The sequence below is a fragment of the Malaclemys terrapin genome, chromosome 14 (assembly GCF_027887155.1).
Source record: "Malaclemys terrapin pileata isolate rMalTer1 chromosome 14, rMalTer1.hap1, whole genome shotgun sequence".
Lineage (NCBI taxonomy): Eukaryota > Metazoa > Chordata > Testudines > Emydidae > Malaclemys > Malaclemys terrapin.
This window is the reverse complement of record NC_071518.1, coordinates 18,490,882-18,504,646: the sequence shown is the minus strand read 5'-3', so window position 1 is coordinate 18,504,646 and position 13,765 is coordinate 18,490,882. Positions and strand designations below refer to the sequence as shown.

The 13,765-nt window shown below is 49.3% G+C and overlaps 1 protein-coding gene across 1 annotated transcript in view; it reads right to left on the bottom strand.

Annotated features, from left to right (window-relative positions):
• The window catches only part of WTIP (WT1 interacting protein), a 120,506-nt gene that overhangs the window by 68,675 nt on the left and 38,066 nt on the right, over positions 1–13,765 (bottom strand). The window contains exon 2 of the mRNA XM_054049253.1: positions 962–1,063. Within this exon, the coding sequence (XP_053905228.1) occupies positions 962–1,063 (102 nt within the window). The remainder of the gene's footprint in view (positions 1–961; positions 1,064–13,765) is intronic.

Here is a 13,765-nt window from a genome sequence, read left to right as displayed (position 1 = left end):
TCAGCCTTCTGTCTGTGTATATGTATCTCAACAAGAACTTTTACAGCAAGGCTAACATTTTCATAAATTACAAACTTAAATCCATATTGAGGCACTTCAGTAAAAATGAACTGATTTTCAGAGCGGATGACTGGCAGGTCCTATTGAAATCAATGGGAATTTGTGTGTGCTTAGCACTTCTTAAACACAGGCCACTGAAGTCCCTAAATATGGATCTCATTCCCTAACTTTAGGCACCCATTTCTAAGAGCTTTGGCTCTATTTTCTAACATTTATGATGTCTTCAGACCAAGTAGAATATCCTTCTTGTTAAAATACATCAATGTGAGTCACCATGAATTGAAAACAGCCGAGTTTCTCAGTAGCAAAGCCATGCTTTTTTGCTAAAAATCACATACAGTGTGTAGAGACCATTTCTTTGACATGCCTGCAGATTCAAAGAGAAATCCTACAAGCTTTTGGAAGGGGCGTGGAAAGTTCTAGAGGAAAGAATTAAAAAACAACCACCACCAAATGCGGTAGCAGTTTTAGAGCTGAATTTTCAACATGTGGTCTCCATTTCTGCACATTCAGACTTGCACGTGCAATTTTTGTGCATTATGTGTGCATTTACATGCTTGAATGCACAAACATTTGCATGTGCATAAAATGAATTTTGCCTGTATCAATTCTATTGTTTGTGTGCAAAAATTATAATGCACATAAAGCTCCACAAAAAGCGCTTGATGTACACCAAGTACCATGGAGGCTGGGCTGAAGACCCTTTGAAAATGTAACACTTAATGTCAATGAAGTATTAGATTTATGTCCTCTTGCTTAAGAAAGTGCAGTTGGATGCTTAGAGATGGAGCATGCTCAGTGTCATTAATCACCAGCCTTGACGCGAGTGGGAATTTCGCCTCAGTAAGGACTGCAAGATCGGGCCTTAGGCTGTATGTTAGACACGGTAGAGCTGACTTACCACAAGAGCAGCAGGTGAAGCAGTTGGTATGGTAGAGGTTACCCATTGCTTGGCAAGCCTGGCTCGCTCCATATACGCCCTTTCCGCACTTTATACAAATACCTAGGAGGAAGAAGAAGAAAGAGACTTAACATCAGAATCCTCAGCAGTTCTAAAACGCAGCTGCTGGCCACTGATTTGTAAACACTTATTGTACCCTCATCAAGCCCTAAAACAATGAATTAATGATCCTGAATAGAATCCAGACACCAAAATTGGGGGCAGGCATCTTGAGTGAAATGACTACATGAAAACCAATCAAAAATAAAAGGCTGAAAATCCTAGCGTAGCTGGTGAAACAAAGTATGAAGAGCGAGGCTGGCCAAACAGCACAGAAATCCCCCAGAGACAGGTGAAAATGAGAAGGGACGGGAAATCTGAATGCCCACTGGAAAGAATTCAGACTTTCAAAGAAAAACAGCAGAGGTCTTCAATACAAGGTAAGTGATCTTAACACAACATGTTACATTCAGCATTACCAATAAAACAAACAATTTGGTCAAACAGTGTCATAGAAAAAAGTGTTTATTTTTTTCTCTCCAATAAAGTAATCACCATATCAATAGTGAGCTGAAGTCCATAAGGAGCTCAGTGAAAATGACTCTGTCAGTCATATGTAATGTTTTTTAACTTTCTGTCGTTAGTAATACTTAGCCCCTACATGCTGGGCATTTTACAAAACAAAAGGCAAGGCATCTCCCCTGTAATCTGGGTTTTCAGATGGGCTAAATTTAGCAAGCTAACTTGTTCAGAACTAGCACCCATATGTCTACCAAAGCTGGAATTACACCTTCAGCTCCACTGAAGACAGACCCTAAGGACTGCAGACCTGGCTGGGAGTTCTGCCATTGACTTCAGTGGTGTCAGGATTTTACCCTAAAGATCTGATCCTGCTCCTATTCAAATCAATGGCAATTCGTATCAGTTTTGTACAAGAGAACCATTGAAGATCCCAGCATAGCTGTGGCAATACCAGTTAGTTACTGCTGCTGCAGAGCTCAGAGAAAGATTTGTGGTTTGCGTAGGTTCTACAATGAGTGTGGTTAGTTTTCTCAGGGTAATGGAGTGATAGGTGGCTGATTATATAGAACTGGCAAATTTCCATTGTTCAGATACTTTTCCTGATGAGATCGTAACAATTTTAAGTTAGGTCAACTCAAATGGGTCTCCTAAAACTCTTGAAACTAGATTGAATTAATCTCTGACATGCTTGATTTTAATGGATTTGTGGCCATTTACACCAGAGATTAATTTGTCTCTGCGTCTTTAATAAGGAATTTATTACATAAAACACGGGTACAAAATTATCTCCTTGTGATGTTGTGCAGTCTATGGTTTTATAAAAATATGATAGGTGAATATAATGTAACTGGGATATGCTTCATGCAAAAGGTCTCTTGTAAGGTATCATTACAAAGCTTACTGAGTGTGATGATCATCCTATTTGTATAAATGTACCGCTCTTGTATCTAAAACTAGAAATATAAAATATAACTCTGAGGGCCTATTGTAATTATGCAAAGTGTGAGTCATTAATGGTGATTGGGAATCTTGATGATTCCCATTAACTAGGACCATTGTCTGCAGAGTTTTACCTGTGAGTCTTCCTGTATATGAGTGTGCTGGCAAGTGGGCAATGAAGTCTTGCAGTGACATGTGATCATGTCACCTGAACTGGAATCCATCTTTAACCTGGTGCTTTTCCAGTGAGGGGGGGTGGAAACCCAGAGGGACAAAGGGTTCCCGCCTTATGCAAAAGACATATAAAGGGGTGGAAGGGAACAGAGAGGGAGGGAGGAGCCATCATGAAGAATCCCCTAGCTATCACCTGAGCTGCAACAAGAGCTGTACCAGGGGAAAGAAATGTGCCCAGGCCTGGAAGGTGTCCAGTCTGAGGAAAAAACTTACTGAAGCATCTCTAAGGATGAGATTATCTGTATTCAGTTTGATTAGACATAGATTTGTGCATTTTATTTTATTTTGCTTGGTAACTTACTTTGTTCTGTCTGTTACTACTTGGAACCACTTAAATCCTACTTTCTGTATTTAATAAAATCACTTTTTACCTATTAACTCAGTGTATGTATTAATACCTGTGGGAACAAACAACTGTGCATCTCTCTCTATCAGTGTTATAGAGCACGAACAATTTATGAGTTTATCCTGTATAAGCTTTATACAGGGTAAACGGATTTATTTGGGTTTAGACCCCACTGGGAGTTGGGCATCTGAGTGTTAAAGACAAGCACACTACTGTGAGCTGTTTTCAGGTAAACCTGCAGCTTTGGGGCAAGTAATTCAGACCCTGGGTCTGTGTTGGAGCAGATGGAAGTGTCTGGCTCAGCAAGACAGGGTGCTGGAGTCCTGAGCTGGCAGAGGGAAAGCATGGGTAGTAGTAGTCTTGGCACATCAGTTGGCAGCCCCAAGGGGGTTTCTGTGATCCAACCCATCACAACCTCCTTGTTTCATACAGTTTATTTTTTGTTTTCCTGATATGTCCATTGGTCCACGGCTGGCCTGATTTAACTGAGCAGTATGCAGTGCAACTGTATACATGTTGGTCCCAAGGTATTAGAGAGACAAGGTGGGTGAGGTAATATCTTTTATTGGATCAACTTCTGTTGGTGAGAGAGACAAGCATTTGGAGTTAAAAGCTCTGTGTAGCTCAAAAGCTTGTCTCTCTCACCAGCAGAAGTTGGCCCAATAAAAAAAGATATTACCTCACCCATTACCTCTTTAATTGTGTAGTGTAAATTAATAATGTCAATGTGATTTTGAAATTGCTTTAGGAGAACATAAAATACACTTTTGCTTCAATTATCTTCTGCAATTGAACTACTTGTATGCTGGTTAAGGCCCTGATCCTGCAAACATTTATACCTATTTAAATCTTATTGGCTTCAATGCAACTCCTCATACACTTAAAGTAAAGGACCTGCACAACTGTTTGTAGGATCAGTGCGCTAATCTAGGGTTACCATATTTTAATAAAACAAAAAAAGAGGACACTCCACGGGGCCCCGGCCCTGCCCCAACTCCACCCCTTCCCCGCCCCAACCCCAACTCCACCCCTTCCCTGCCTCAACTCCGCCCCCTCCCCTGAACGCTCCTCCCCCTGCTCCTCCCCCTCCCCTGCTTCCCGCGAATCAAATGTTCACGGGAAGCCTGAAACAGGCAGGCAGCAGGTAAGCTGGGGCGGTGGCGGAGGAGGAGGCGGTGCGAGGAGGCGTGGCCCAGTCCGGCCCCCCCGGCCAAGCGGCTACCTCTGGCGGCCGGCACCAGCCAAGAGGCTCTGGCCCCGGCGTTGGTTCCGGCCAAGCGCGCCGGTCCTGGCCGAGCAGCTCCGGCCCACCCTGGCAGCTCCAGCTCTGGCCCTAGCGACTCCAGCTTGGCTTGGGCCCCGGGGCACCGGCCCCAGCCGAGCGGCTCCGGCCCCAGCCGAGCACCCCCAGCCCCGGTCCCAGCGGCTCCGCCCCGGCCCCGGCCGAGCGGCGCCAGCCGGTGGCCGAGCACCGCCGGCCCCGGCGGCTCCGGCTCCGGCCCCAGCGGCTCCAGCCCGGACCCAAGCCCCACGACCCCTCCTTATTTTCCCGGACATGTATGGCTTTTTGGAATTTCCTCCTGGACGGGGATTTAAGGACCAAAAAGCCGGACATGTCCGGGAAAAATCGGACGTATGGTAACCCTACCTAATCATCCAGATTTTTCTCTCCTTGTACTGAGAAAGCTATGCAAAGATGATATAAATTCAAACCACTGGGAGGAGAAAATCTCAATGTTATTAGCTTGGAGAAACTGAACTTAACAGAGGGCAGGGAATACCATGGTAAAATAGGAAAGAGTTCAATGTTTCAGGTTAGTCTTTATTTGGTTTTAGAAAGACTTAGCACATTGACTATTCTGAGCTACCACACAGTAGAGAGAAATGTAATTTGTTTTTAATAAGTAACTGTAGGAAAATGGAGAAAGCAGGCAACACAGCATCTGCAGTAAGATTGCTGGTATCTGGTTTGGGTTTCCAGTAAGAAAGGAGATGGAGGCTGCATTGCACATACCAGTTTTTCTGCCCTCCCCATATACCTCCAAAGAGTTTTTGTTTTTGGTGCTAAAGTACCTGACAATATCCTTTTAACACCATCGAGTATCAATGCCCCAAATTAAACCTGTGATACCAAAACTCTTCCAGAGAGATCTATTCAACTGCACTGTAAACAAAATAGTAAGAAAATGTTGGTCCTGGGGCTAAGGATGAAATCAGATTTAATATAATAAATGAGAACTTTTTCTTGAATAGGTTGACTACCTGCAGGAGCCCTACCTGCCTCAACTGTTACATCGACTATTATTTACTATAAGTTAATGATTCATTTGCTGGTGAAAGTTATTGATCCCTCTGTAACATTCTGATTCAAAAGTGCAGCCACTTTACTCAACTAGTCTTGCAACACATGACAAAGCCACTTTCAGAGCAGTGAGAGTACCAGTGAACCCCTCTATCTTCCCTATAACTTACTGGGAATTCTAGAATCAACCTGGTCTCTTATGTCCTTACAACACCCTAGAGGCCCCCTGGGGCAGGAAGGGTTGCCTATACAGTACAATAGCCACACATTCATTTTTGAAATGGACAGTCTGTTGTTTTAGCTTAAGGCCCTGGTCCAACATTTCATTTTATTTTTGGTAAGAGACCCAGATAAGAACAACCTTTTCAGAGTTCCTGTCACCACTACCAGCCATCTTTACCCATTCTGTCCACCCTTTCATAACATTAGTGCACTTGTGACTGACTGCCACTGGCATCTCAACGAGGAGGTGGAATATTATGTATACAGACACACCTTCACCCTTTTCCTGCTGATTTGTACTTCAAGGATGGCAGAAATCCATAGTCTACATTTTCCTGAAATGTTTATCTTTGAGGTCTCATTCACAAATGCCATTAAATGCCAGACCTATTACAGTCAGGAACCATTGTGGCATAGCACAGAATCATAGAATATCAGGGTTGGAAGGGACCTCAGGAACCTCAGGAGGTCATATAAAAGCTATCACCTAATTTTTCTTTTTTATCTGTTAACCCATTGGACCATCAGTAGGGTGAACATATTTCCCTATGCGGAATACAAGACACCTGGTAAAATTACTTGTATTCAAGCAAGTTCAATGGCAATCAGTCAGAACGATGCAGTACAAACATTAAAATTAACATCAAGTTGACTGAGCCGCCGTTAAAAAGAAACACTGCATAGATGGATTCTTTTTATTTACCTTCTTATCTTTAAGGCGTTAGGCTTCACACAGGGAGGGGTGACACAGGGAGGGATGACATACACACACCCCTATCCCCTCCTCTTCCCTCCCCCACACACAGAGGGAGACGTGACACACACACACTCCCGTACAGCTGGGGTGACCGACCGACCGATCGGACCCTCCCTGCCCGGCGCTCTCTGCCCTCCATGCCTGGCTGGGCCTCCGGGACGGACCCGCCTCTCCTGGTACCTGGCACCGTGTCTTCCCGAGGCAATACACTGGGGGGGGGGGCGGGGCACACAAGGTCACATGTCCCGTCCCCCCCCAATTTCTGCCAAGGCTCACACCAGAATGTGGCCAGCAGCAACTTTTTTACACTGCGGGAGGGAAAGGATTGGAGCTGCTTCCAGTCACAGGGGGTGCCGGGGAGAATGACCTGGCATGTGACATAACCCACTGCCACTGACATAACCCAGCTGCCCTCTGGCCTTCCCAGCTACAGCGCAGGCAGGAATGGGTTAAGCCCTCAGGCTGCATTGTGCACCAGGGCCAGGGAACCTGAGTGCAGGGGCTTCAGCAAACCGGGCCAGAGAGGTGGCTCAGCAGGGGAGGGTGCCTAGGGGATGGAGCAGTCCCACGCTCCCGGGGGGCAGGACCCAGGGCTGGGGGGTGGAGAGGGTGCTAAGCCCCTGCCCCGGGGCTGCTGTTGAGCCTGCAGGTTTGGGACATGAACAAGCTGGAAATTTCACCCCCCCCTCCCCTCCCCTTCCCTCCCCCCCTCCCCGTCACTGCAGAGCTTAGCTGAGGGGCAGAGTCTCTTCTCCAGCACTGTGCAGGTCTCTGGCACATGCAGGTCTCAGCACCCCCTGGCCAGTGCCCCAAGCCGGAGGGTCTTGGGCTTTCCCAGCGCACCAGCCCAGCCAGAGGCAGTGGGGGAGGGAAGGAGCTAGCTGGCCAGGCTGCTGGCGAGCTCAGTGCTCTGACCAGGGGCTGGTTCTCCGCACAGGGCTGGGAGCTGGACGTGCCCTGCTGGGGGGAATATGGAGCAGCAGGGCTGGAGGGAAAAAAGGGCAAAGCAGGGAGAGAACAGCGAGAGGGGGAGCACATAAAGAGTTGATGGGTGGGCAACAGAAGTGACACAAAACTGGCCACTGCCTGGCGCCTTCCTGCACTCCCCAGCCACTGCAGTGCGCAGCCAGAGATGGCCGGAAACGGGATGGAGCAGGGCCCTACTGGCCGAGAGTCTGCATGCAGCGGGGACTGCGCTGATGGACCAGCAGGGGGAGCAGTTGGCCCCGTGTGCTGCATTTTCGCCCCACCACCAGCCTTGCACACTCACCCCCATTGTCAGCCACTGGAAACCCCTTCCCACCCCCCACTCCCGTCAGTCACTGCTGGCGAGCAAGGATCTGGCCAGCAGCAGGACCCACCAGTAGTGACGGGGGGAGATGGGAAATACGGGACAATTTGCCCGTTTTTAAGAAAAAGTCAGGACACCTGCAGGAGGGCTTAAATAGGGGACTGTCCCTTTAAAAACGGGATGTCTGGTTACCCTAACCATCAGAAGCAAGTGAATTTTTTGATTGTGAATGGTTTATTTACACAGCCCTCCCCACCATATGATTCATTATGAACTGCTGTCAGGTTTTTAGTTCATTTTCCTCTAAAAGATTGGTCAGTAATTGCAGGAATGAATGACCACAGAGATGACTGGCATTCTAAAAAGATTTCATGTATAATTCCATTTATATATTTTGAAAAATATATACGCAGCTGTGGTGTGAGCTCATAATGCCCTGGAAAAATCACTAATGTGCAGGTTATTTATGATCAGTTTTCCGCCAATCGGAACCCAGGCTATGTGTTATTAGTTTGGTAAGAGGCCATACTTAATAGCAACACTGCATTTTGTTTCAGATTTATTTCTAATGCCTGTTGAATTTCCTAGGAAGAATGTGGTATTATGGAGCAAGCACATCACATTCTTGAATTTTGTTGTGTGTCACTGTTTGAATCTACCGTTTCCAACCTTTGTACAACTCGCGTGCTTTTCCGGTATCTCCTTTCCCATCAGTGTTGTTATTCCTGAACTACAGCTGAGAATGTTCAGAGCTGCTCAGGATAGAGTGGAACTGAATGGGGAAAGGTGTCCTTTGTGCTCTGTCCTGATGCCAGGCTCATTGTAAACTAGAGCACTTTATGGGTTGTGCTAATTTATGCCAGATGCCAACAGCCTCATTAGGAGATTACAGGAATGTCCTGGTGGCAGAAAGCAGGGGTGAGATAGGCGCTGCCACAATGACTCTACCCCATCCAAGTATCCCCTCATGCAGAGAGAATCCTCCAGTATCCAGATCAGGGTGTAGGTTTGCTTCGCACTGCCAGAGAGGTGCAAAGCCGCCCCAGCACATCTGAGGATTGGGGCCATTAGTCTCCTCTGGAGTAGCAGCTCCACTTTCAGCAGTGTAAGAATGCAGTCGGTGTGACCTCCCAGCTCATTCACATGGAATCGACTGCATTGTCACATACAGACACACTGCACAAGGAGATCAGAGTCTGTTAGATGCTTGGTGTGTCTCTCTAGCTGGAAAGATATTGCATGATGCTGTGTGTAAAGGCATTACTGGCATTAGTATAAAGGTTCTGTGGGCATGAGTATGGGATAGCTGCTTTCCACCGGGGTACATCCTTGAGCTCATACTACATACATTTTAAAACATTGCTTGAAGATGAGGATAAAATCGAAGTAGAGAATAATCAAGCACATATGCACAATGGACCTCGGCAAAAGAGCACACACGATTAATGCTGGAAACTGAGACTTTTGATTGAAATTAGCTAAGCAAACTCCCCACTGCTCCCCAGTTAGTATGAAACTAATCCAATTCCTCCTGATGATGAATTGCACATTACTTTCTCAGTAAGGCAGCTTTGAGAAAGTATGATCTGAATGTGACTGGGGAAAGTCTTTCCAAAGCTGCAGAATATGCTCACTAACTGCTTTTTTTGAAGATCAGAACAGTGACACGTTTTCTGTCTAATGCACACAGAGATAGTTGCTGATTTAAAAATTTTAATCAACCCGGACAATGTTTTCAGATATATTCAGTGACTTTGCTCCAAACTGAAACGGTAAGAAGACAGCACAATGTAATGAGGAAAGGTATCAACCACAGCCTGACGGACCCGGCGTGAGCTAGATAAATCCCCAGCATGTACTTTGACCAGAGATAGTTCTAGACTGGAGCCTGGAATAAAAACACCCCTGGACTTGGTGAACAGCATGTTCTGGGCCCATATCCCACTCTTGACAGGTGTCCACACTGCTCTCTGGACCATCACATTGTTGGCTGGAGCTCTATCTACTTCCAGGTCCCCTAACGATAGAGAAACCAATGGGCCAGAATTTGGTACCATGTTTTCTGTGATCCAGTTAAAGGGTTAGCAGATGAATAAATACACTTTAGGTCCAACTGCATCCTCAGTTACATGCACAGAACTCTCCTTGGGTCCTCCACAATCCTATGGCACACAGTAGAGTAACACAAGTCTCAGAAAAGCAGCACAATTTGTCCTGCTGACTTCAATGGGAGCAGCATGTGTGAATTGGAAGAGAGAATCTGGTCCTCTTTCTCTTTTCTTTAATTTGACAGTGTGCCATGAATCAGAGATGAACCGCAGCTTTCTTTCCCCCCACATCATCTCTCACTGGGATAAATGCTACATACAGTGTACAGTTAGACATGCCCACGCCCTGTCATCATACATTAGGGTAAAGTTAGCATTAACAAATAACACATGGCACAGATCAATCTTTGGCTACATGGTCCCATTCACAAAGCAACGGGAGAGCAAAAGGATTGGGCACGTAGAACATTGGGTTATTGCAGTATCCATTTTTCTCTCACAATCGTTGAGAATTGTCTCTCTGCACATCAGCTCAGGGGTGAGTCAGGGGCTCGTAGAAGGGCAGGAGGTTCAAACCCACAAAGACATGGAGAGAGAAGCTGCGTGGGTCAAATACATGTCTTAATTCAATTCAGAGAAAGCTAAATGAACAAGTCTGAGGGTAAAAAGCCAGAGAAGGGAATATGTGCTCAGTGGCCCAACCAGCAAAGAGGAAGGACATGTGAGATAGGGAGTTGGATTAAATGCTTGTGTATCACAACCAGAGTCTAACCTGGATTGCAGCAGCCAGGAGATTCTGCATGGACTGGAGATTAAAACTCCTTGTCCCTTTTAGCAAATAGCACAGAAGGGATCTTCAAATGTACAAGTCACATGTCACTCAGAGGCTGAGAGGAGATATAAATCCCCTCCCTACTGAGGGACCAGGGGCTGGGAATGGTGGGTGAGGAGAGCCAAGCTTCTGGAACTCTCATTCTCACCACCTTCATCTGTCAAAACTACCTCTTGTCAGTAGGTTTTAATCCTCCAGTTACTAGGAGTCTAGTAAGTTTTCCCAGCCCTGAATATACAACATAAATAAGTAAAAGTCCAATTCCCAACACATCCAGCAGGAGGATACCCAATTGCATACATAGTAACCACACATGACTGCACAAAAATCAGAGCGTGCTCCTTCAGCATAGATAAGAGAAGCATGATGCAGGAACCTGCTGACTAAGACTACATCATACTGCCTTCTCCGATAGGAGGGAAGGTCAGCAGATAACACAAATGTGAATACGCCTGAGAATGCAGAAGTTCTCTGCAGTGATACCGGAAAGAATGGAGACCGTTTGCAGGTAAACATTTTAAATCCCTGTTTTAAATCACAGGCTGTTCATGCCAGGAATCTTGAGGCTTCTAAGCCGAACAGTGGTCTGGCTCTATTTAAACAACAGAAACTAGCTCTGTATGATACTTTAGAAACTAATGACTCACCATGGCAGTGCAGGCTAATAGAACAACAGCCCACACAACCCAGAGTGCTGGAACTGGCTACACTAAGAGAAGAAATCTTGTCCAGGCTACATTGGTACCTAGTTAAATTACTGTTTAAATAAAGTCAAAATTAGAATCAGGTCACATGCCAGGAAATGAAGCTTTTTTCACTATTAAACCTTCCTCACTGTTGCTACCAACCTTGTTCTCTTCCTCAAGGAAACAGGATAAAGATATTGCCAATAACTGGCTACAGCCTCCAGATATCTGCCTATTTTATCAATCTACTAACTGAAATGCACTCCATCCCCATAGCATCTGTGCCGCTTATAAGAGAAATAGTTGATTACTTTATTGGGGGAAGGGGGAGAGGAGGGGAGTTGAGTTTTGCTCAGTTTTATCTCTTGCAGAAATTAATTCTATAGTCTAACTCCAGCTCCCATCACAGTTCTGATTCCCTCACTCACGAGGCTCCGTCTATTGGCTAATAATTTCATTCTTCCACTAGGAGATAGCTGCCATGGGAGATCATGGCTGCGGAAGGAGATGCTAGGCCAATCCCATGAAGGACTTTGGATATCAGGCCACAGAACCTGGACTCTCTTTTATATTCATTGGGGAGCCAGTGAGGAGCACCAAGGTGAAGCATTTGTTCGTGGCATCTGCTTTGCTAAGTAGATGGGCTGCTACATTTTATACCAGTTGGAGTTTTTTCAAGGCAAGTGGCTTCATACCTAGATACAGTAAAGATGATGGTAGGGAATCTGAAACTGCACTGCTGTAGAACGTCTAACATTGCATTTCCCTGGCTCTACATTTTAGCAGTTATTAGGGTTACCATACGTCCGGATTTTCCCGGACATGTCCGGCTTTTGGGGGCTCAAATCCCCGTCCGGGGGGAAATCCCCAAAAGCCGGGCATGTCCGGGAAAATCGGGAGGGAGGGAGGGAGGGCTCGGGGTGGCCTCTTTGGCCGGGGCCGGTGCGGGGCCGGGGGCATGGTGCCGGGCCGGGCGCGCGGTGCCGGGCCGGGCTGGGTGCGGGGCCGGGCGGGGAGCCGGGGGCCGGGCCCGCGGGGCTGGGAGCCGGGCCGCTGGGGGGTGCGCTGGGAGCCGGGCCGCCGGGGGGTGCGCTGGGCCGCGGGGCCGCCGGGGGGTGCGCTGGGCCGCGGGGCCGCCGGGGGGTGCGCTGGGAGCCGGGGGGTGCGCTGGGCCGCGGGGCCGCCGGGAGGTGCGCTGGGCCGCGGGGCCAGGAGCCGGGCCGCCGGGGGGTGCGCTGGGAGCCGGGCCGCCCGGGGGTGCGCTGGGCCGCGGGGCCGCCGGGGGGTGCGCTGGGCCGCAGGGCCGCCGGGGGGTGCGCTGGGAGCCGGGGGATGCGCTGGGCCGCGGGGCCAGGAGCCGGGCCGGGCCCGCGGGGCTGGGAGCCGGGCCGCCGGGGGGTGCGCTGGGCCGCGGGGCCGCCGGGGGGTGTGCTGGGCCGCGGGGCCAGGAGCCGGGCCGGGCCCGCGGGGCTGGGAGCCGGGCCACCGGGGGGTGCGCTGGGCCGCGGGGCCGCCGGGGGGTGCGCTGGGCCGCGGGGCCAGGAGCCGGGCCGGGCCCGCGGGGCTGGGAGCCGGGCCGCCGGGGGGTGCGCTGGGAGCCGGTCCAGGGTCGCGGGGCTGGGAGCTGGGCCGCCGGGGGGTGCGCTGGGAGCCGGGCCGCCGGGGGCCAGGAGCCGGTCCGGGGTCGCGGGGTGCGCTGGGCCGGGGGGTGCGCTGGGCCGCGGGGCCGGGATCCGGGGGGTGCGCGGGGCCGGGAGGCCGAGCCGGGCCGGAGCCGGGCCGCCGGGGGGTGCGCCGGGCCGCTGGGGGCCGGCAGTGCTGGGCGGGCCGGGGGTGGTCGGGCGGGGCCGGCACCCCAGGGCCCGAGCCGACCCAGCCTGGGTCGCGCCTCCTCCCCCCACAACCCCCCTTACCTGCTTCAGGCTTCCCGCGAATTAAATGTTCGCGGGAAGCAGGGGAGGGGGCGGAGACTTTGGGGAGGGGGCGGAGTTGGGGCGGGGGCGGGGGCGTGGCTGTGGGCGGGGCCGGGGTCCTGTGGAGTGTCCTCCATTCGGAGGCACAAAATATGGTAACCCTAGCAGTTATAAGCCCAAAGAACATCTAGACGGATGGATTGAGCTATGCTAGCTACAAATGAAGTGGAATATAAGTGTAGCTGAGTGGAGGATGTCATGGGAGACCGTATCAGTTCTGATTAGCAGCTGTTGGAAACTGGAAGGCTTTTCTGCCTTTTAAAGTAGATTCATCCAGTCAAATGAAAGTGAAAGACACTAAGATGATGACACTAAGCTGGGAGGAGAGGTAGATACACTGGAGGGTAGGGATAGAGTCCAGAGTGACCTAGACAAATTGAAGGATTGGGCCAAAAGAAATCTGATGAGGTTCAACAAGGAAAAGTGCAGAGTCCTGCATTTAGGACGGAAGAATCCCATGCACTGCTACAGGCTGGGGACCGACTGGCTAAGCAGTAGTTCTGCAGAGAAGGACCTGGGGATTACAGTGGACAAGAAGCTGGATATGAGTCAACAGTGTGCCCTTGTTGCCAAGAAGGCTAGCGGCATATTGGGCTGTATTCGTAGGAGCACT